The following is a 23,751-nucleotide window of genomic DNA, read 5'->3' as shown; positions in this document are numbered from 1 at the left end:
CTTCAGTGCTGACTCAGCTGGAGGTGACAAGGCTGCCAGGTTGTGCATCCCTCTGTATGGGATGGCTGCGAATTCCCACGAAAGCCTCCTTCCCCGACCCCCGGAACTATATGTGTAGTATCGTAAAGCAACAGACAGGCCCAGTCCGGGGAACAGGCAACCGTGGAAACTAGCTGAGAAAAGAGAAAGGGGCAGGGGCAGCGGGAGAAAGAAGCTGGCGAGCCTGTTGTGAGTGGTGGCATTGAGCCACGATGCTGCTCTCTAATCCGGAGCACTCCACAACAGGCAGATGCCTCAGTTCCCTCGTCTATGGCTCCCTTTCACCACGGTTGGTTGGCCCGTGGTGACCCTGTTCTCTGGCAGGGTGGCAACCCTGCTGAGCTCAGAAGAATGTCAGGTGTGCCTCTGACCCACCTTCCTCCAGAGCCTCTGCTGCCTCCGCTTCCCGCCTGCGGCGCACTGCCCGCTGCTTTTCCTCCAGCCTCTGCTTCTCCACGTTGGCGTCATCCCATTTGCCGTTCTCCATCAGCCGCTGGTCAGGCCTCAGGCGGCTGTCGGTAGGAGCCGTGCCCTCCTCCGGCTCGTTCAGGGTCAAAGCCAGGTTGGAGAAGTAGTACATATTTTCAGCATTCTCCCTGGAGAAGGAAGATCCAGACTGGATTTAAGGAAGCGTGTGAGTGTGTATGTTTAAAAATGCTTCAGTGTTTGGTCATTCAAGGCACACACATTTCGACAAACTTGGGGGTTCATCATACGGCGCTTTTATCCTTCTGTTGAGGTGGCTCTGTCATGGAAGTTTGCAGGCTCTTTAGATGACGCTGTTACCCTCCAGGGCGTCTCCCGCCATTTCCCCCAGCCTATCCCATGTTTTCCCCAAACGTAAAACGTGGCATTTTTTCCAGCCCACGGAACAGGAGCGCCATGACCTCCCCGTGAAATTCTCCAATAGCGGGAGAAACCGCTGCGTCTGCCTGCTATGGGCATTTGTTTTCAGTTGCTAGGGGCTCATGAGGTCAGGATGACAAAGGCACTGAATATGGGAGCGCAGCATGCAGGAGCAGATCTGACAGGCGGGAGGGCAAGAATCGCCCGCCAATTGCAACTCCTGCCTCCGCTCAAGTCTTGCTGAGGAAGGACTTTCCTCGATCCCCAGGTGTCTGCCATGTAAATGCTTGAGCACATTTCTCAGTTGGTGGGAGGAGAGGGTAAAAGGCCTCCCTGCAACGAAGGGAGACACATCTGATCCCCCACCCCACCAAGCTCAGAAGCAACGTCCTCTGTTGATTCAGAGCAGCCCATGAAGTTCAATGGGGCTTACTCCCAAGTAAGTGTGCAGACTTACAGGGCAATCTTATGTCTACTCAGAAGTAAGTCCCATTGCGTTCAATGAGGTTTACTCCCCCGTAAGTGTGCCGAGGGTTGCAGACTTGCGTCACTATCTTACATTTTATGTCTACTCAGAAGTAAGTCAGAGGTTTCCTGGGGGCTGTGAGAAAAGGGTACAGCAGAAGTTAAGCTACGAAAACAAGACTCCCTCCCCCCCTCCTTTGCACACATGCCAGGGAGGGAGGGAGGTGCTCCTTCCGTTCAAACCACATGGCTGTCGTCTGTCGTGTAAAGGAGCATTTCCTAATCCCGCAAAGAAAATGAAAGCAGGAAGCTGCAGAAAGGATGTGGATTTTTGCCGGTTTTCTGCTTAATGTAGAAACACCCTTGCATTGGAGAACTTCCCAAGAAATCAGGGCCCACACTAAAATGCGTAAGGGGCGGCTGCCATTTGGATTTTCTGGCTTCTGGTATTGTATTTTTAGATCTTCACACTGCCGGTGGTTTTCACTTTGGTTGTATACTGTAGTTTTAAACTTTTAAAAGTTTTATGTTTTATCACGTTGATGTATTTTATGGTTTTAACTGTTGTGAACCACCCAGAGAGCTTCAGCTATTTGGGAGTACACAAATGTAATAAATAAAATAAAAGTAACAACATGTCTTGGGTCAGCCCGGGATACACTGGGCTTTCCGTTATTGGACCCACTCCCACCATAATGGCAGAGCACGTGCTTCGCACGAAGAAGGTCATCAGCTCAATGGCTGGCACCGTTAGTTTAAGAGCACCTCAGGAAGCAGGAAAAGACCTCCAAGGGGCTGTGGAGGGCCACTGCCAGTCCGACTAAGCAGGAGTGGTCTAGAAAGACAAAAGTTCTGACCCCGTGTAAAGCAGCTTATTATGTTCACTGCACTGCGCTAATTACTGTGGCCACAGAAATATTCGCCCCACTCAGCTGCAGCCACAGAAACGCCGGCACATCAGCTCAACAACACTCAAGCCACGTTGGGGAGACTCACGGAAGAGGGTACTTCTTCCACAAGACCCTGGGGGACAACGTCTGGTAGACTGTTTTTGGCATCTTCCCTTCCGAGCTGGTGCTTCCCTGGGTGCTGTGCACGATCTTGGAGCACTCCATCCTCTCATCCCACGTGCCAGACACCACGTAGTGTGCCTTGCCATCAGCATCCATGACCACGCCCGACACCTAGGGAGAAATGTCACTGGCTTGTTACAGTGGAGCATCCGTGGTACCTCAACAGAGAGATGCAGTACACAAGCCGTACTAATGGATCTAAATGACCCATCTTCCATTAGGACACCATGAGGCTGACATATGACATACTGTCAAGGATCCAGGACAGATTGTTTAGCGTGGGAAAAAGGCAGGCAAGGGGAGACATAACAGAGGTCTACAAAATGGTGCATGGTGTAGAGAATGTGGAGAGGGAGACATTTTTCTCCCTCTCTCAAATTGCTACAACCCAGGGTCATCCCATGAAGTTGACTGGTGGGAGATTCCAGGACAGATAAAAGGAAGGACATCTTCACACAGCGCAGAGCTAAACTATGAAATTCGCCACCACAGGATGGAGTGATGGCCACCAATTTGGATGGCTTTAAAAAGGGGTCAAACAAATTCCTGGAGGAGAAGGCTGTCAATGGCTACTAGTCTTGATGGCTATGTGCTACCCCCAGTACCAGAGACAGTTAGCCTATGTACACCGGTTGCTGAGGAACATGGGTGGGATGGTGCTGTTGCACTCATGCGCTGCTTGTGGGTTCCCGGTCGACAGCTGTTTGGCCACTGTGTGAACAGAATGCTGGACTAGATGGACCCTTGGTCTGATCCAGCATGGCTCTTGTGATGTTCTTATACACACACAGCTTAGCAATACGTTCCTCACCCACCCCCACCTCTGAAATAGTAAATACGTATTAATTGTCTCAAAGCTTTTCAATACTGGAGCGACCTGATGAGTAGGGAGCAGGGATTTCATTCAGTCCACATTTCAAGCCAACCCAACCGGACCTGCACAGCTCCAACCAATGTGCAGACGGGGGCACAGTTTTCTTTTGGATATGCAGTGCAGTTCTTGCCTCCAAAACCATGCCAAAACGTGTATTTTAGGATAAAATAAAGTTAGAAATGTATACTTTGAGAGAAAATATGTTCAAAAATACATATTTAAATATGTATTTGCATAAAGATTTTTTTAAAATCACAGATTAATGAAGAAGCAGGATGGCATGGATTTATGAATGAACACATGAGAAACTGACACAGACTGGAAACAGACTGATTAATCCCTAACAGGGAGGCAATGAGGCGGCATAAACTGAAACTTGGGACTTAGGGGTGAATGAGAGGAGCAAGGAGGGGGAGGATGCTACTTCGTGGAGGCTGGTGGCTCCAATGTCGGTGGGGTGGTGAATCCGCTCCAGGTTTCAGTCAGAACTCTAAAGGAGCTCTCCAAGGTGCTTTGAAATATGAACTGCTTCGCACCATGGAGAGCTCCTTTAGAGTTCTGACTGAAACCCGGAGCGGATTTACCACCCCACTGACATTGGAGCCACCAGCTTCTGCTGATGTGACCCTTGCTTTGGCTATTCCTAGAATTAGGATGGAGTGTTCAAAGCCTTCAAGTAGGCAGGGCAGAGCAGGGCAGGGCAGGGCAGGGCAGGGCAGGGCAGGGCAGGGCAGGGCAGGGCAGGGCAGAGAAGACGTGTCTGGTACAGGAGCATTTGAGCCATAGTGCGCCACTCAAATTAGGGTGCTTCCAGACAGAGGGCTCCTAGCACTACTACTCAAAGGGCATTGTGCAACTCTTCTGTGTTTTCCTTCTTAATCGTTTTTTTCTGGTGAGAAAAAAGATGGAAGAAGCAGTGGGAAAATACGGGAGGGTTACAAATTTAAGACAACATCATCTGGACACCCTGTACATTTCCGTAAATGGGGCAGAGCGATCGCACAATAAAAGCCTCATCTAGAAGCACCGTGGCCAACAGCTCAAGCAGTTGCTTCTACGTTTCTATTCATACATAAATCTGTCCCCTTGCCAAATCCCAACAGTTTCCAAGGCCTTGCCAAAGATTTAGAACAGCCTTCCTCAAACTGGCACACTCCATCCAGATGTACTGGGAGGTTGGGGGATTATGAGAGTTGTGGCCCAACACAGTTGGAGAGTGCAAGGTGGGGGGAGGCTGATTCAGAGGAAGAAATAACCACTATGTTTGTATAACAGAGCCTCGTGTGGCGCAGAGTGGTAGGCGGCAGTATTGCAACCGAAACTCTCCCCACGACCTGAGTTCGATCCCAGCGGAAGCTGGTTTCAGGTAGCTGGCTCAGGTCGACTCAGCCTTCCATGGTTCCGAGGTCGGTAAAATGAGTACCCAGCTTGCAGGGGGAAAGGTAGTCACGACTGGGGAAGGCAATGGCAAACCACCCCGCTATAGTCTGCCATGAAAACGCCAGCGCAAGCAGTGTCCCTCTAGGGGTCAGTAATGACCCGGTGCTTGCACAGGAGGAACCTTTCCTTTTCCTTGTATAACAGAAGATACCTATTACTGTTGTTGTTGTTGTATTAGAAGTGGTAGTATACAGTTTAGTTATTTTGTGCTCCTTAGTGTTTTTTAAATTGTGTTTTATACCATGTATTACAAACCTTGCTGTGTCATTGGCAGTATTTTGTGTTTTGTACATTGATGCACTGCAGAAGTTGCCACTGTGATGATAAAGATTATTACATATCTCAGGGGAAAAAATGCCTACCTTTCGGGGGATGTCTCTGGAGAAATAGCTGTACTGAGTAAATTTCAGCTGGCATTTGTCTTTTGATTTGTGGTTGACGATTTCTATGTCACCAGACTGAGCAAATGGAGAGAGAGAGAATTTGAAAAGAGATTAATTTTGCATTTCTTCATGTCCAGACCACCAGCAATATAGGATATTCCTTGACTCTTGAAGGAGTATGGGGAAACCTCTGCACACCTTGAGATCCAAATGTGCATCTAAGTCACACAGAACTTTAAATCACGCTCTTTCGAGAAATGCCATTTTACTTCAAAAGGAGATTAAATAGAACAATTTTAAACATAGGGACATACACAGAAGGTCTTCCAAATTAAAAGCAGCATAGCATCTTGAAATTTTCTTTCACAAAAATCAAATCCTTCCTACAGGAGCTAAAGAGGCCTACCACTCAACTAGCTGCTTTAGAAGAGAACTATTACCAATCATACAACCCTAAAATCATCACCATCCTTAATATGTATGTGATACACATATCAAGACAGACACATACAAAAATGCTTTAATCCACCTGTTCTGCATCAAGTTTCCCCTGATGTTCCTTGCTTTTATTATGAAGCTGTCTATAATCACTTGTATATTAATTCTCTAGGTTGCACCAAGAATACCACCTTGGAAAGGTGAGGCCAGACTTGCCCTAGCCATCAACTAAAGAATGAGCAACAACAGGGCCTTGGTTCCCCCCACCAGAGAGAACTCTCTGTATGCTGTTCTGTATGCAGAGGACATCAGGCCCCTCTCAACTGTAGAGAGTTGCAGAAGCAAGAGGAATGACTCTGTGGTCTCTGCCACCAACCAGAGAACAGTGATGTGGTGAACCCAGGGCTCACAGGGAGCTCTTTTTATTGAGAGGGGCCTGATGTCCTCTGCCACCCTGCTCAGACTTCCCTATTCCATCTGAGTTTAGCTGCAATCTTCACAGTAGCTTGGGGAGGGGAGGGGGAATTAATTTCCTCAGCAACTATATATTGTTTCTTGTTGTAATGCAAAGTATCCCCCGCCCCCAGTGGTTTGGTCTTGAATGGGCCATTAAGACCCATTTGCCTGACAAAAGACCTGCTCCTGGTGGGAGATGAAAACTGCTAGAACAGGGTTTGTGGGAATGGATCAACACAGCTGCATGCAATTTTGGACTCTCCTTGTGGGCATAGCTCTGGGGATTGACATGCTGAGCGCCTGCACATCAGAATTTACCACCACACCGCTGCCAAAGACCATGGGCCACCAGCAGTTGTTGTTGTTGTTCAGTCGTTCTGTCCCCTTCTCCTTTTGCCTTCAATCTTTCCCAGCATCAGGGTCTTTTCCAGGGACTTTTCTCTTTGCATTAGGTGGCCAAAAAATTTGAGCTTCAGCTTCAGTATCTGTCCTTCCAATGAGCACTCAGGGTTGATTTCCTTTAGGATGGACTGATTTGACCTCCTTGCAGCCCAGGGGACTCGTAAGAGTCTTCTCCAGCACCACAGTTCGAAAGCATCAGTTCTTCGGCGCTCAGCCTTCCTTATAGTCCAGCTCTCACAGCCATACGTTGCTACTGGGAAAACCATAGCTTTGATTATACGAACCTTGGTCGGCAAGGTGATGTCTCTGCTTCTTACTATGCTGTCTAGGTTTGCCATAGCTTTCCTCCCAAGGAGCAAGCGTCTTTTAATTTCATGGCTACAGTCACCGTCTGTGATGATCTTGGAGCCCAAGAAAGTAAAATCTGTCAGTGCTTCCATTTCTTCCCCTTCTATATGCCAGGAAGTGATGGGGCCAGATGCCATGATCTTAGTTTTTTTAATGTTGAGTTTCAAACCAGCTTTTGCACTCTCCTCTTTCACCCTCAACAAGAGGCTCTTGAGATCCTCTTCGCTTTCTGCCATTAGGGTGGTATCGTCTGCATATCGGAGGTTGTTGATAATTCTCCCAGCAATCTTAATTCCGACCTGTGATTCATCCAACCCGGCGTTTCTCATGATGTACTCTGCATATAAGTTAAATAAGCAGGGTGACAATATGCAGCCTTGTCGTACTCCTTTCCCAATTTGGAACCACTCGGTTGTTCCATGTCTGGTTCTTACTGTTGCTTCTTGACCCTCGTACAGGTTTCTCAGGAGACAGGTAAGGTGGTCTGGTACTCCCATCACTTTAAGAATTTGCCACAGTTTGTTGTGATCCACACAATCAAAGGCTTTAGTGTAGTCAATGAAGCAGAAATAGATGTTTTTCTGGAATTCTCTTGCTTTCTCCATGATGCAGCGAATGTTGGCGATTTGATCTCTAGTTCCTCTGCCTCTTCGAAACCCAGCCTGTACTTCCGGTAGTTCTCGGTTCACATGCTGCTGAAGCCTAGCTTGTAGGATTTTGAGCATCACCTTGCTGGCATGTGAAATGAGCGCAATTGTGCAGTAGTTTGAACACTCTTTGGCGTTGGCCTTCTTTGGAATTGGAATGTAAACTGACCTTTTCCAGTCTTGCGGCCATTGTTGAGTGTTCCAAATTTGTTGGCATATTGAATGCAGCACTTTAACAGCATCATCTTTTAGGATTTTAAATAGCTCAGCTGGAATACTGTCATCTCCACTAGCTTTGTTGTTAGTAATGCTTCCTAAGGCCCACTTGACTTCACTCTCTAGGATGTCCGGCTCAAGTTCAGTGACCGCACTCTCATGGCTATCTTAATGTCCCTACATTAAGGTCTTTCCTGTATAGTTCTTCTGTGTATTCTTTCCACCTCTTCTTAATCTCATCTGCATCTGTTAGGTCCCTGCCTTCTTTGTCCTTTAATATGCCCATCTTTGCACAAAACGTTCCCTTGAGATCTCCGATTTTCTTGAAGAGATCTCTAGTCTTTCCCATTCTGTCGTTTTCCTCGATTTCTTTGCATTGTTCATTTAAGAAGGCCTTCTTGTCTCTCCTTGCTATTCTCTGGAACTCTGCATTCAGTTAGATATATCTTCCCCTGTCTCCCTTGCTTTTCGCTTCCCTTCTTTCCTCAGCTACTTGTAAAGCCTCATCAGACAGCCACTTGGCTTTCTTGCATTTCTTTTTCTTTGGGATGGATTGAGTTGCTGCCTCCTGAACAATGTTATGGACCTCTGTCCATAATTCCTCAGGCACTCTGTCTATCAGGTCTAATCCCTGAAATCTATTCCTCACCTCCACTGTATATTCATCAGGGATATGATTTAGGTCATACCTGAATGGTTTAGTGGTTTTCCCTACGTTCTTCAATTTAAGCCGAAATTTTGCAATAAGAAGCTCATGATCTGAGCCACAGTCAGCTCCAGGTCTTGTTTTTACAGACTGTATAGAGCTTCTCCATCTTTGGCTGCAAAGGACATAATCAATCTGATTTCGATATTGACCATCTGGTGATGTCCATGTGTAGAGTCGTCTCTTGTGCTGTTGGAAAAGAGCGTTTGCTATGATCAGTGTGTTCTCTTGGCAAAACTCTATTAGCCTTTGTCCTGCTTCATTTTGTACACCAAGGCCATGCCTGCCTGTTATCCCGGTGATTTCTTGACTTCCTACTTTAGCATTCCAATCCCCTATGATGAAGAGGACATCTTTTTTTGGTGTTAGTTCTAGAAGGTGTTGTAGGTCTTCATAGAACTGATCAACCTCAGCTTCTTCAGCCTCAGTGGTTGGGACATAGACTTGAATTACTGTGATGTTGAATGGTTTGCCTTGGATTCGTACTGAGATCATTCTATCGTTTTTAAGATTGTACCCCAGTCCTGCTTTTCCCACCCTTTTGTTGACTATGAGTGCTACTCCATTTCTTCTAAGGGATGCTTGCCCACAGTAGTAGATATAATGGTCGCCTGAATTAAATTCGCCCATGCTTGTCCATTTTAGTTCGCTGATTCCCAAGATGTCGATGTTCAATCTTGCCATCTCATGTTTGACCACCTCCAGCTTGCCTTGATTCATTGATCTGACATTCCAGGTTCCTAAACAATATTGTTCTTTACAGCATCGGGCTTTCTTTTCACCACCAGACACATCCACAGCTGAGTGTCCTTTCGGCTTTGGCCCAGCCACTTCACTCTTTCTGGCGCTACTTGGAAATTCCCTCTGCTCGTCCCCAGTAGTATATTGGACACCTTCCGACCTGAGGGTCTCATCTTTCGGCGTCATCTCTTTTAGCCTTGTGATACGTTCTATGGGGTTTTCTTGGCAAGAATACTGGAGTGGGTTGCCATTTCCTTCTCCAGTGGACCACCTTTTGTCAGAACTCTCCGCCATGACCTGTCCGTCTTGGGTGGCCTTGCACGGCATAGCTTATGGCTTCACTGAGTTACGCAAGCCCCTTCGCCACAACAAGGCAGTGATCCATGAAGGGGTTGTCATGATGTACTCTGCATATAAATTAAATAAGCAGGGCAACAATATACAGCCTTGTTGTACTCCTTTCCCAATTTTGAACCAATCGGTTGTTCCATGTCTGGTTCTTACTGTTGCTTCTTGACCCTCGTACAGGTTTCTCAGGAGACAGGTAAGGTGGTCTGGTACTCCCATCTCTTTCAGAATTTGCCACAGTTTGTTGTGATCCACACAATCAAAAGCTTTAGTGTAGTCAGTGAAGCAGAAATAGACGTTTTTCTGGAATTCTCTTGCTTTCTCCATGATCCAGCGAATGTTGGCGATTTGATCTCTAGTTCCTCTGCCTCCTCGAAACCCAGCTTGTACTTCCGGTAGTTCTCAGTTCACATACTGCTGAAGCCTAGCTTGTAGGATTTTGAGCATCACCTTGCTGGCATGTGAAATGAGCGCAATTGTACGGTAGTTTGTACACTCTTTGGCATTGCCCTTCTTTGGAATTGGAATGTAAACTGATCTTTTCCAGTCTTGTGGATATTGTTGAGTGTTCCAATTTTCATTTATGTACGGTGCCTGATGCCAGAAATGTACTGAATTTTTGATTGATGAGCTGCTTTGGGACAGCTTTTGGCTCAAAACTAGGCTTAAAATAGAATTTAAATAAAATATTTGTCTCATACCATAGGAATTCTAGTTTTATTGGACTGTTCCACATATTACAGGGCAGCAAACCTGGGTTTGCCACCATGTGCACACTCTGAAGGGAGGCACGGCCAATCTCAGCTTGCCAAAGTGCATACCTGTTATCAACCTCGCGTGCAAATATGTGTTGCTGCATTCCCACTTCACATCTTTAGGTATACAAGGAAACACTTAAGTGTGTGAAGAGGTCTACAGAAAGCCTTCTGTTGTGAATCGGGGGGCAAATGTATAATGCAGCCCACCCCCACCCCAGGATGGGTTCCATTCTTCGCTCCAGTCTGCAAAACCCTTCCATCCCCTGCACCTATAATTCCTTAGCCGCCCTGCAGCATAGGGGCAGCTCTTGCACTGCTGACCTGGTCGATCCACAGCTTGCCCACAATGATGTTGTGAACAGTAGAGGTCACCTTCCGCCAGACATAGTGGTTGCCACTAGAGTGGAACTCCAGGTGGATGGCGCCTGCAGGGGAGGAGAGGGAAGAGAACAAGAAAGGTGACTCTTTGTTTCTAGGACAAAGGCCTCAGAGAAGGGGGTGGGATTTCTGAGCAACATTCTGCTTGCCTACTGCCTATCCGGAATAAATCTTAAATATTATGTCACACACAGGCAGACACTGGCGATTAAGTGGTAGGCACACCATGGAAATGGGACTGTCGGCGTTCCCCTGATGACCTGGACTCCCTGAGCAACTAAGGATATCTTGCTTCCTTCAGAGTCACACCTTCCTTCGTTTACCTTCCCCTTTCCAGTAACATGGGGTTTAGGCTGCAGGTATGGGGTGAATGACACTCTAGACACACGGTTTAACCACAACAATTTACTGGTGAATTGCAGCAAGCAAAACACAACTAAAGGCATTTACAGAATAGAGCTGAGTGATACAAAAGGCATTAAGAGAAAAGGAAACTTAACTGGGGAAATGAAACTACACCTCTCAGGGACACCCCCTTCCAACAAAAAACTCCAGGCCTGACCTTTTTCTTTGCCTTTGTAGGCCTCAAACCTTCAGAGACACTATCCCCTCTGCCCAGCACACATAGCCAGGGGCAAGCTTTTGTCCAAAAGAGGAACACATGGCTATAAAGACTGCCCTGCTGGATCAGGCCAACCTGGGCTACTGTCTTCTTTCCAGATGCCAAAAGCACGCAGAACAGAGGAGAAACCGACAATAATAAAACAACAACGATTCCCACAGCCTTGATAGAAGGCCTCCCCTCTGCCCAGCACACATAGCCTTGATAGAATGACTATCCCCTCTGCCCAGCACACATAGCCAGGGGCAAGCTTTTGTCCAAAAGCTTGATAGCTTGATAGAATGGCAAGCTTGATAGAATGGCATAAGCCAGGCCAAGAGAGATCTTGTCCTATTTCCCAAAGTCTCTAGTGGCCGTAAAACAGAGGAAGAGATCCATCAAGGATGCAATGGATTCCCCACAACGATGAACTATACAAGCCAGCTTTTCAACATGCTAAGGTCTCATGAAGTGCCAAGCATGCCGCAAGGCTCTGTCTGGAGAGCAGGCCGCTCACTTACCCAGTGGCATGATGGAGAGGTATTTGCCCCGGAACTTGCTAGCAATGGTGATCTCCTGCCACAGCGTCCAGCCTTGTTTGGAATAGACGTGATGGGCTGCAGCTGGAGGGTGATGACTCACCTGGGGGACACAAGGCAAAATAAGCCCTGATGGGCTGCTTCCAGAAGGGGCACCAAACCATGGTTAGAAAGGTATTGAATTAACTGTGGCAAGCCTACTGCTTGCATGCGCCACCATCATACACCCTTTGTGTATGAGGGAAGGGGATGTGAAGTTCAAATTTGCAGCAAGCCACAGTTTGCAATCCAGCCAGGACCCCACGACAAAGCTTTGATTGAAAACTACGGTTTGCTGTATTGGAGCAAAACAGCGAACTATGGTTCGCCACAAATTAGAAACAGACGTTTTCAATCTCTTTCTCTTGTGCTCGGTGGAAGCGGGAGAGGGAGGAGAAGGGAATGTATGAGCTCCATTATGTCTGAATGCAGCCAAGTCAGTCCATGAAAAGAGGGGACATTTGAACCCAAGTCTTGCAAACACCAAAACATTTTTTTAACACCACAAGTCTCTTAACTCACTTCCCAACCTCCTCCAGAAAGGAGGAGATAGAAGAGGTGCCTCATAGGTCCCCTCCAGATGTTAGCCAGGCCATCTGTGGTGCAACGGCCTTGGGGCAGACGCTCAGTGAGTGAGCTGCCCCATTACACCCCTTAATTCAGTAAGATTCATTTTATCCTATCACATTTGTGTCCTGTCCTTCCTCCAAGGAATGCTTCTCTCCTTCAGCCTCACAAGAAGGGCGCTGTGTGGCAATTTGGGCCCATTCACGGCCAAGCAGGGGTTGCCAACCCAGGCCTCCCCAGTCCAAGCCCTACGGTCTGCCCATGACGCCCCATTGGCTCTTTGCCTTACCTGCTCACAGAGTGAACGGAACCCCATCTCATCCAGGCGGTCCAGCTCATAGGTCTCACCCAGGAGGGGGTTGAACGGCTTTGCTGTTCGGTGGACCGTGGTTGAATAGGAAGACACGGAGAAAGCCGCCACGAAGCACATCTGCTCTATGGAGCTCTCACACTTGACAGCTTTGTCCAGCAATTCATGGTACTCCAAGTCCTCTGTCAACCTCTGCAGCATGGACAGGGGCTCATTGAAGTTTACCTGCAGAAGTTGGACAGACAGCAGGGTGCGTTACACATGGAGGCTCAACCTACGGCCAGGGATCAGCTCTGCAGAGTTGGATCTTAACGTGGTCACAGCAGCTTATACTGCAGCCCCCGGCCCAGACCACCCCCCTCCCAACGCACTTCTGTTCCATGGGAACAAACAGAACTATCGAATACTCTGTGTGGAGTGTTCCAAGCACGGCACATCCGTTGGCTAGGAAATCATTCCAACCATCTTGTTAACTCCATATTGCAGGTGAGTGGAGGGGGGCCGTGCTTGAGATATTGGCTTGGCTAAAGCGATATGCACTAGAAAAGGGAAACAGAGGTTCCCAGGAAGCTGAGCCCCGCACCCGATTTCACATTCTGCATTCCCGCGTCATCACAGCGCACGCAGAGCCTTGGTTATGGGGCTACGTTTCTACAAGTGTTCTCCCATTAGAACTGGGGTGGGCATGAGCTTCCCCTGCCCTTCTGTGGGCACGCGCTCCCGCTGCCCACCATCACCTGATTTGCTGCAGCTGAAGCCAACAAATCAGTTTTGGTCGGTTTGCTCTTTTTGCCAGCGCTACCCCACTGAAATCTGGCGGCAAACCAACGATTTTTGCCCTGCTTCTGCTGCATTTCTGCAGCAAATTTGGCCGTGTGGCGCAGGGAGGCACTCCCCCGCCACAGCCCCCAGATCCCCAGAGGCTGCCCACCCATGCATTAGGACTTAATGGTGTTACAGACATTCAATTTACTATCAGGGCAGGTGCTGTAAATCCTCACACTCACCCCTCTCTTTCAACTGCAAGCACTTTTAATAGTCCCCCACTTTGGCCTTGAGAACCAAATTCCTCAGATGTTCGCAAAGATTACAAAATGAGGAATAGACCCCAAGGGAGGACACTAGCTTTAATATCTTCTGGGGCAAGTCAGATCTTTTAAAAGGCTGTTCTGCTCTTTGCTGCTGTCTCTCACCCATGTCACGGCCTGGGTTTGCACGCTGCCACCACAAGGAGTGAGAACACTAGGAGGAGAATCTTGTGCTAAGGGCAACAGGGACAGCAATTTGTTCTCCTGCAGAATAGCCACATATGGCAACTGGGATGACGATGATAGCCTAGCGCAGGCAGGGTACACAGTGAGCAGAAAAGGGAAACAGTGGAGCGGCTGACTGAAAGCACGCTGCGGAAACTGTCAGCCTGCCTATGAGTAGATTTATTAGCCTGCAAGAAAAACAATGTGGTGCAAAAGTTGAAGCATTTCACTTGGATACAGGACTCTCAGGTTCAAATTCCTGCTCATCAACAGGTTTTGGGCAAGCCACTGTCATCCTAGCCTACTTCGCAGGGTTGTTGTGCAGGCACCACAGTGCTCACAGCCCCTTAGAGTAAGGGTGGGAATTGTGTGATACAAACAGAATGAAAGGGTTCAAAAAGAGACATGTTCTGATTCAGTTTTCCAGATCATCACAAGTTCTTAGGCCTGAGCATACACCAGATTGCTTCTCTTGCCCCAAAATCTATGTAATGTTTTGCGACCTCAATTCTACCTCTGGCTGAGATTCTGCCTCCTAACTGTATGAACGTGGCTTGTTCCCAAACCTGGACCCTCCAGTGGTCCTCTTGGAGCCTTTCTTGGCATAAAGATCTGTTCACTGCCCTGAGATCCTAATGACAGAGAGTGGGATAAAAATGTTTTAAATAAATAAATAGCTAAAAAATAAAGGTTGCTTCTGTTCTTTCATTTTCCCACACGTGTCTCTCGGGTCAAAATTCTAACTGAGTCACTAAAAAAGGTGACTTAACTCAAGAAGGAACTGGTTTGACTCACAGCCAATCTACTTTGCAGTTTATAAGATTACATTCACAAAGAAAACAAAACTGCAGGAACCTCATTTGGTAGCCAGCGGGTCCTTTTTGCCCCTGAAAGAAAAGATCTCAGTTGTAGGAGATCCGCCCCCCCAGGCAGGAAGAGCAGTGAATTGCTGGGCTGGGGGGAGAGGGAAAAGAATGGAATGCAGCAGCTGCCTCCCACCCACCCACTCCAACCCTGTGATGCTTACAGGCAGCCAGTGTGTGTATGTGTGTGTGTGTGGGGGGGGGGGGGGATGAACCTTCTTTTGTGAGTGGCCTGAGTTACTTTGCAAGTTGGAACGGGAGGAAAAAAAATTCAGCCACTGCCAACCTGAATATGAGCCAACAATGTGATGTGGCTGCAAAAAAGGCAAATGCTATTTTGGACTGTACAGCCTCCAAATCCCATGAAGTACTAGTTCCCCTCTACTCAGGTTAGTCCTCATCTGGAGTACTGTGTCCAATTCTGGGCACCACACTCTAAGAAGGATGCAGACAAACTGGAAAAGGTTCAGAGGAGGGCAACGAGGATGATCAGTGGACTGGAAACAAAGCCCTGTGAGGAGAGACTGAAAGAACTGGGCATGTTTAGCCTTGAGAAGAGAAGACTGAGGGGGGATATGATAGTGCAAGTACTTGAAAGGTTGTCACAGAGAGAAAGGCCAGGATCTCTTCTCCATCATCCCAGGGTGCAGGACATGGAATAATGGGCTCAAGTGACAGGAAGCCAGATTCCAGCTGAATATCAGGAAAACGTCCTGTTAGAGCAATACGACAATGGAACCAATTCCCTGGGGCGGTGGTGGGCTCTCCCACACTGGAGGCATTCAAGACGAGGCTGGACAGCCATCTGTCAGGGATGCTCTGACTTGGATTCCTGCACTGAGCAGGGGGTTGGACTCGATGGTCTTGTGGGCCCCTTCCAATCCTACTGTTCTATGATTCTGTGAACCACAAAATGCATAAAGGCACAACAGTCAAAGACTTTCAGGTACCCCTTGATCTGGAGGAAGGAAACTGAGTTAAAAGAGAGCTCTGGATGGTGAAGGAGCAAGCACGTTCAAAGGGAGCGACAGGGAGGGGGGAGAATGGGAATGAGTGCCCTGTTGCAGCTGAGTGGGTATGATCGGAACCTCAGTGGGAGACCCATATAAGAGCAATTTCTTAAATTACAAGTGTGTGTATGTGTGTGCAGATAACTGAAGTCCTTTGCCACATGCACAAAAGGCTCCCTGCACATGAGGGAGATTTACTGTCACTCCAAAATTGTATTACATGTACAAATATTTCCCAGTGTGGCTCCTGTGTGATCTTAATCTCTTTGTTGCAGCAAGCACCGTAATAAGGCACTTACTGGATCACTCCCGTTGGCTGCTGCCACTTTAATGCATTTCTAAGCATATGTGTACTGGATACAGCGATTATTTATACATTGCAATGCAAGGGCTATTAAGAGACCTCAGTGTGTCCTTTACCAGAGTCATATTCCTCTGTAATTGAGGAGGAAAGACTCCCTGTTGTCTTTAATAGGGAACAGAGGGATTATACAAGCCATCGCTCCGCTGCCAGCCCACCCCCACTCCCCCACCCACCCACACACACTTTTTTGTTTTTTTGCTATCCATTGCACAAGGGAGGGGTGAAGGAAAGTGGCTAGGATTTGGGGAGAGAATAGCAATTTCTTAACCCCAAGGAGGAGACTGCTGGCAGGCCATAGGAGAGACGTGGGCAACCGGTGGCCCATATTCATGTCTGGATTAACCCAGCCCACCATCTCAGGGACTAGCCTGTCAGTTAGCTCAGATTGTCACCTTTCAAATTAAGAAAAATGAGCAAGTCTCTAGCCCTTGTAAAACCTAATATGAGGCCAGACTTTCAGGCACGATTCTCTCCAATTGTTTTCGAGCCTGCTACCACTTTACAATGACAGCTATGATTTTGGGAGCACTGAGAGCCATAGAGATAAGTGCAGAGTGGCCATGTGTCTCCAGAAGGGACTTCCTGGTTCATTCTGAACCCATTTTGTGTTTGTACCCTTATGGGGCAGTTATTGCTGCCCATAAAAAACAATTCAGAACTGTTGCGTATCTGTATCCAGTCCATAACAGGTAGCAGCAGTGACTGGAGTTCATGCTCTTTCCAGCTCAGGTCTTATTTCAGGCAACAGCAAAAAAGATTCTCCCCTGCCCCTGAGTTTGTAGGCATTTAAAACATCACCCTGCCAATGCAAATAAAACCCACCGTTATGGACATATTGTGGGGTGGCACTGTGGTCAAGCAGGGGTTCCATCAGCCCTGCAAAGTAGCCCATTGTTTTTATGCCCATATTGCTGGGAGGGAGGCTGAGAGAGAGAGTAGTATATGACAACCCTGCAGTGTAGTCCAGTCGGCTGGTGAGTTGGGTTGTTTGTTGTTGTTTTTTAGGGGAAAGCGTTTGGGAAGTTTGGGAAGCTAATGTCTAGGAGAAGATTTGCATAAAGTTTAGCAACTGCAATCCTCTATGGGTCTACTCAAAAGTCAGTCCCACTGAGCTGAATGGGGCTTATTCTCAAGAAAGACTATCATGTTTCTCTTTACCTCTGCTCTCTGCCTGCTCAGACTTAAAAAAAAACGAAGACAGCAGCACTGGTCCCTGAGAAAGACATCCTAAATCCACCCTTGGGCAATACCTTGATTAGGGCCAACCAAAATGCCTAGCGAGTATGGCTAGGGGACGATGAGAGTTGTAGTCCAACATATCTGGAAGGCACCAGGTTGGGGAAGGCTGCTGTAGGCCCTGCTGACTGTTGCCTACCGGCCATGAGAGGGATGAACGTGACTGACAGCCATCAGGACACTATAGAACAATGCCACTTTGCCACTCCCCAAACATAGCGGCCTTTTGCGAAGTCAAGCTTGGCCATGGCAAAGGACCAACCGAGCAGCAGGGAGGGAAGCCCCTGCTGCTGCACACGCTCACTGACTCCAAGATGTATTAATATCCACAGATTTTAAAACCTGGGGTGGTGGTGATAAAGCTATGGCTTTTCAGGAATCCAAGTTTTGTTCTTGATTCCAGATTACGCACAGGATTGCTTGTGGGAAGACAAAAAAAGATGTGCATAACGTTTTGGAGGTAAGCGCAAAGCCACGCTGTCGGAGCGGGCGGGAGGAGGCACATGAGTGAGGGTGGACCGCACGACGCAGCTAGTCTGCTTCAACACTCCTCCTCATGTACGCTCTGCCTGGTGTGAGAGCCAGTTACAAAGCAAGCAACGGCTAGGGTGTATCCACAGCAAACAGCAGCAGCCCCGAGCAGGCCTTGTCAGGCTGCAGTTCTGCAAATGCACAAGGAAGCATTCAATTCCTTCCTGATTAAAAACATCCGGTCGTTTCCAAAGCAGCCTCTGCCCAAGGCTTGTGTGCAGCTGGGGCATGGCCAGCATTGGCCACCTTTCCAGGCGCCCGGAACACAGGGGCAGCTCCCCTGCCTTTGAGAGCCACGCATTCCCCCCTGCGACAGGAACTGACTTGCTCAGTGGCACAGGCCACGCTAGCACCACATCTCCACTTGTCCCGGGCTGGCTGTGTGATGGCCATGGGCAGCCTTTGAGGGCGGCTTCCATATGTGAAACAAAGACAGGGATAGGCAGGGCCGGCGCCACGGGTTGGCACGGATGGGAACCTGCCGAGGCCCCATGCCCTGGCAGAGGGCCCACTGATAAAAGCACCTGAACCTGCTCCTCTTCATCACCTGCTTCGTCACTCACCTCTCGCTCTGGCCCAGGCGGCAGCGGGGGGTGGGAGCAGTAGCTGCTGCTGCCTGCATGCTCAGAGGCTTACTCCTGGTAGCAGTGATGAGGAAGAGAAGCAGCAGCTGGTGACAATGGTGGTGAGAAGGCAGACGCACGGAGGGAGGGGCCATTGGAGGGGGTCTTGCCCAAGGACCAGAGATGTAAAATTTCCAGAACTTTTGAGGCCATGGGGAAAAAAATGGGTTTTTTTCCAGGGTTTTCCAGAAAAATTGGAAATTTTGGAAATACTGAAAAATAAGCAATACTTATTTTTTTAGTGGTCTTTACACATCTAAAGTCACTTTGTTGCTTTAGGTCACCCTTCCCCAACCTGATGCCCTCAGATATTTTGGACTTCAGCACCCATCAGCCTTAGGCAGCATGGCCAATGGGCAGGTATGCTGGGCACTGTAGTCCAAAACATCCAAAGGGCACCAGGTTGGGCAGGGCTGCTTTAGGCACATAAAACAGCCTTTCTGTTCCTAAAGTTATTTTATGTATGGCTTAGTTTGCTCATAAAATTATCAAACACAAGACTCTGTAGAACAAAACTCAAGCTGTCAAGAATGCACATTTACTGTCAAGAATGCACAATGGTGCATTCTTGAATAGAATGGTGACTCTACTCACATGTTGGGAAACTGCGCATAAATGTCTATCACTAAAATGTACTTTAGATCAATAATTATAATAAGGAATGAAAGAACTATGCTGGGAAACTTACAGAGGGGATTAAAAAATATTTTTCCCCATGGCTTCGTTATTTCCAGACATTTTACATCTCTAGTCTTTCTATAAAAGTGTTCTTATTACATAGTTTTTAGAAATCATTTTTGTGGGAATAAAGGCTGGGTAACAATACAGAAATACTTTGTCTTAAATTCTAAAAGAAAATATTTCATAATCCAAGCTGTTCAGTTCTTCGGAAAAAAACAAAAACCTGTTTTTTCCTGTATTTTTCTGGTTTTTTTCCCAGGCCTTCACATCTCTACCAAGGACCCTCAAAAACCTGGAGCTGGAACTGCGAATGGGTCACAGCTGAGAAGTAAAGTCCATCCTGTGTGTGTAACATTCCAATTTTAAATGTGAACAACTCCAATTAAAAATCTTAGGGAGCAGGAATGGGAAAGGCGTCCCTTTGAAAAATCACAAAATAGCAGTCAGTAGAGATGTATTTTGGGCAACAACATAAAATCTGTACAGAATAGGTTATGAAATCAAATGTGTTAGTTGCAGAGCATTAAATGATGCATAGTTTGATAAATAAGACCACCTATGAGGCGGAGAAAACAGAAATGAAAATATCTAAAATGGCTGCCAAAATCACTACATCTCAACTAAAATGGAAATATATGCATCTTTTTTGTAATCAGAACAATGAAAGGTTTAGAACTACAGAAATAGCATCTGGTATTGCCTTAGCATATTTATGGCTTCCAGGTGTCTTTATATCTGCTTTTATATTGGCCTGTATGTGTGTGTGTGTGTGTGTGTGTGTATATATATATATATATATACACACACACATACATATGTAGAAATATTTATTTCTACTGAAGATGTAGTCAACACAAAATAGTAAGATTCCATGACCATAAAAACAAAAATGGGAGGTATGTTAGGGATGCACGAAAAATGAACGCAAAGAAGTGAAAACGGTGCACTTCAAAGGACTTTTAAAAACTGCTGTACTCAGCCATTTCTTATTTGAACTTTAGAACACTTGGCCATCTGATAGCTCTTACCACACAGGCTCACTGTGCAAGATTTAATGACGTTGGGACAAATAGTCCTATTTTATTATGATCAGAATGTTCAGTCATTGGCCCAGGTCATATGCAACTGTTTTTTGCCAGGGGATCTCCAGGCCATGCTTGGCTAGCGTTACATTGGGAGCTGGAAATTTGACTCGTGTTTGTTCTTGCGTTACAACTCTGGCTTGTCAGGAGAGAGACAAGCCAGAGTTTTGGGTTCACACTAACCAAGTCAGGGACAGAGCGTTCCTGGCTTGTTTAGCCACTCCTGCTGGAAGGAGGAGCAAGCGGGAACGATTGAGCTGTCTGCACTAGCACAGCAGCTCCTTTACAGTAACCCAGGGTAGAAAACCTACAAACATTTATAATCAGGAAGCACCTTGGAAAAGCTGCTATTGTCTTTCTTCTAGTGATCTGGCGAGAGGTATAAGATGGCCAAATGTTAAGATGTTCCCATTTTTTCTTTTATTTTAGATTCTAGCAACACTTCAAGGAAATAAACAGCTGTTTGACTTCTATAAAATGGTTGTGCCAATATAAAAGTACGTATTAAAGCAGACCAAAAAAGCACTGGAAGTCATAAAAAGCCATTCTAAGGTAACACCAGATGCTATTTCTGTAGTTCTAAATCTCTCATTGTTCTGATTCCAAAGTGATGTACATCATTCTATTTTAATTGTGATTTAGTGAGAAAGCCATTTTGGATTTTTTAAATTTCCATTTTCTCAGCCCTACAGTGTAAATTCAGTCCTGTTTAACCTCAGAACCTGCACCAAATGGGTCTGAATCAGCATCACAGAAAGCTGGTTTATACATCAAACTATGAGCCATTTAATGGTCTACAATCAATCTATCTGATTCCATAACCTATGTTATTGCCCAAACTAAATGTCAATTGGCTGCATTTGTAATTTTTCAATGTACGCTTCAAAAACTCCTTGGAATAACCAATAGGCTTAATATTACATTGTCCTCCACATTTCATCAAAATTGGTTCAACAGTGGAGCATCCAAGGGCAAGGAGTTGTGGTAAGGAGTTGGCATCAGACATAATGGCTGCCACCCTTTGTATCAGTCAAAGCTAAAAATGTACCACTTAGACAGACAGATTTGGACATAGCAGGTCAAAAAACAAAAATAAGAAACCCACTCAAGAAAACAAATTCTCCTCAATTAGCCTCAAAACCTGAGAAATTTCCCTGACTATACTGGGCTTGATGGCTAAACTATGGAATCCACTCCCATAGGATGTGGCTGATTGCCCCCAATGGAGACAGCTTTAAAAGGGGATTAAACAAATTCTTGGAGCCTATCAATGGCTACTAGCGTATATATTTCCTCCAGTATCAGAGGCAATATGCCTCTGTACACCACTAGCTGGTGAACACAAGCAAGAAGGTGCTTTTGCACTCGTGTCCTGCTTGTGGGCTTCCCATTGGGGCATCTGGCTGGCCACAGTGGGAACAGAATGCTGGACTAGAGGCCTTCGGTCTAGTCCAGCAGGGCCACAAGGAGGCGTGGGATCATTATTGGCACCACCCTGTAACCATGAGAGTCATAGTTACTCCCGCATAAACCCACTCCCTTTACTCTGCCAGTTTCCCTCAGCAAACTCCTCTTTCTCTGCTGTCCTGAGTGCCACGGCCGGACTGGGACAGAAGTTCAAATAAACGGTTCACCAACGGGAAGCACCAAGCACCCTCCTACTCACAGCTCACCACTCATCAGGAGCGGGCCCTGTGCCTCAATGTCATGCCAGCCAGATAAAGCGTAGGGCCAATGACACAAGCCAACAGCCCACAAAAAGGGAATGGCGCATGGGAGGAATCACATACAGGCATGGGGATCTTGGATAGTTCTTTGCCAATGCAGTTCTTCATTATGCTCCAGAGGTTAAGGCTGTAGTTGGGTTTGTCCGGAATCCGAGACCGTCTCTTCTTCTTGGGCAAGACATCTTTGCCTGTGGTGTCAAGACTACTGGGACTGGGGCTCTCAAACACCTGGAAAAGGAGCAGAGCCAATGGAGGTCAAAGAGCTGCTCAGGCAGCAGCACATCCTGGGATTTTCAATGCCCTCCCCATCCTTGCATGCATGGAAGGGTTCTTATGGGAAAAATACCCTCTGGGGGGAGTCCGAGGAGGGCTAGAGAGCAAACTGCCTCCGCACGGCACCCTCTGCTCTGAGTAACATCAGGCTGCTAGTAAAGTCCACCTGATGGACTCAGAAGGACAGAGACACCACCAAAGCCACACGCCCACTCTAGCAAGAGGAGTTCCCCATCTGCCCCAATCAGCCCTCAACATGAGTCTACAAGGGGTCAGCGAGGACACGCAGCGTGGGTCGTGCCTGGCTTAAGGAGAGCTGCACTAGTGACACCATCGTTGTTTTCTCTCTTGAAAGGCTGTTGGGTTTGTTTTTGGTTTGTTGAAGGGAAGGGGAAAGACTGAGAGATTGACACACAGAAAAGAAATTAAAAGAGGGTTCCAAGTTGTAAGCTGGGGTTAAAGGTTGTTCCCAGTGTCCGAAAAGAAGACCGCAGTCGGCCTCTGGTTTCTGCTGCCACCTCTTGCATATGAAAGCGGACCCACAAAGAATATTAAGGAAACAAGAATTGCGTGCCATAAATTCCTGTTCCGTGGAGTGGCAGAATGGCATTCCTCATCATTTGGAATTGCCTCTCCCACCCACTGGGAGGCAGGGCCAGCATTCTAACTAACCAACTCCTCCCCAAGACCAGAACTGGGGAAAACAAGAACCCGGCTCCATCAACAATGAACAGTCTTATGGCACTTTAAAGACTAAGACACGTACTCTGGTCTAAGCTTTTGTGGCCTCTGTCGACTTCCATCAGATGCATGAAGTGTTAACCTTAATACACATGCTGGGGAGATGGGGGACGGGGGAGATAAACACTCTGTTGTCAGAGGGAATTGAAATGCAAAAAGTACAGACAGTGATAATTAACATAATACTTGTCATTCACAAAATATTGTTGTGTGATAATGCAATTTTCTCAGGAAGTCAGCGGTATCCCTTGGGAGTATCAGCTTGGAGTATTTGTGGCATATGGTCCAAGGATGGAGCCCATATAGCCAGACACCCCAATTGTGATAGTGCCAAGAGCCAAAACAATGAGGTGTGCAGTTCTGCTCTGTTGTTCTGTGTTTCAATCTGTATTTTTAATGTAACTATATTTTTCAGTGGCTGCCATTTCTTATTTACTCTTACCCGATTTTATTGTGATATTATTTGTTAGACTGATTTTTTTTTATTAACAATTTTATGGCTGTTAACCACCTCGGGCATTTTTTATGGAACGGTGGGGTATAAGTGTAACACACACACACTGTTCTGCAGCTGATTGGCTCTTGGTGTCCCTCCTCTGCTTTGCCTCTCCTGCCAGGATCTCCTATCTGTGGGAGATAGCAGGATGGTGCTAGAAAGAGGGAGAGGTGCTGTTCCATTGTCGACTTTCTGTACATCTCCTTTCAGTGGCACCTTGAAGCCCAGCCCTGGCAGCCCAGAGGAAAAGCATGGAG

At 47.0% G+C, this 23,751-nt stretch overlaps 1 protein-coding gene across 2 annotated transcripts in view; it reads right to left on the bottom strand.

Moving 5' to 3' along the window:
* OSBP2 (oxysterol binding protein 2) overlaps nt 1–23,751 on the bottom strand; it is a 211,347-nt gene that overhangs the window by 7,698 nt on the left and 179,898 nt on the right. The window contains exons 7-13 of one of the 2 annotated variants that reach the window (XM_084819495.1): nt 22,048–22,212; nt 12,594–12,839; nt 11,681–11,801; nt 10,502–10,605; nt 5,100–5,195; nt 2,347–2,534; nt 415–635 (exon numbers count right to left, since the gene is read on the bottom strand). In XM_084819495.1, the coding sequence (XP_084675621.1) occupies nt 415–635; nt 2,347–2,534; nt 5,100–5,195; nt 10,502–10,605; nt 11,681–11,801; nt 12,594–12,839; nt 22,048–22,212 (1,141 nt within the window). The remainder of the gene's footprint in view (nt 1–414; nt 636–2,346; nt 2,535–5,099; nt 5,196–10,501; nt 10,606–11,680; nt 11,802–12,593; nt 12,840–22,047; nt 22,213–23,751) is intronic. The other variant, XM_084819496.1, reaches the window with a different exon arrangement.

The sequence above is a fragment of the Heloderma suspectum genome, chromosome 13 (genome assembly GCF_057233095.1).
Source record: "Heloderma suspectum isolate Gila_16-S chromosome 13, 16-S_ref, whole genome shotgun sequence".
Taxonomy (NCBI): domain Eukaryota; kingdom Metazoa; phylum Chordata; class Lepidosauria; order Squamata; family Helodermatidae; genus Heloderma; species Heloderma suspectum.
Note: the sequence above shows the minus strand (reverse complement) of the source record. Positions and strands in the feature narration are given on the sequence as shown.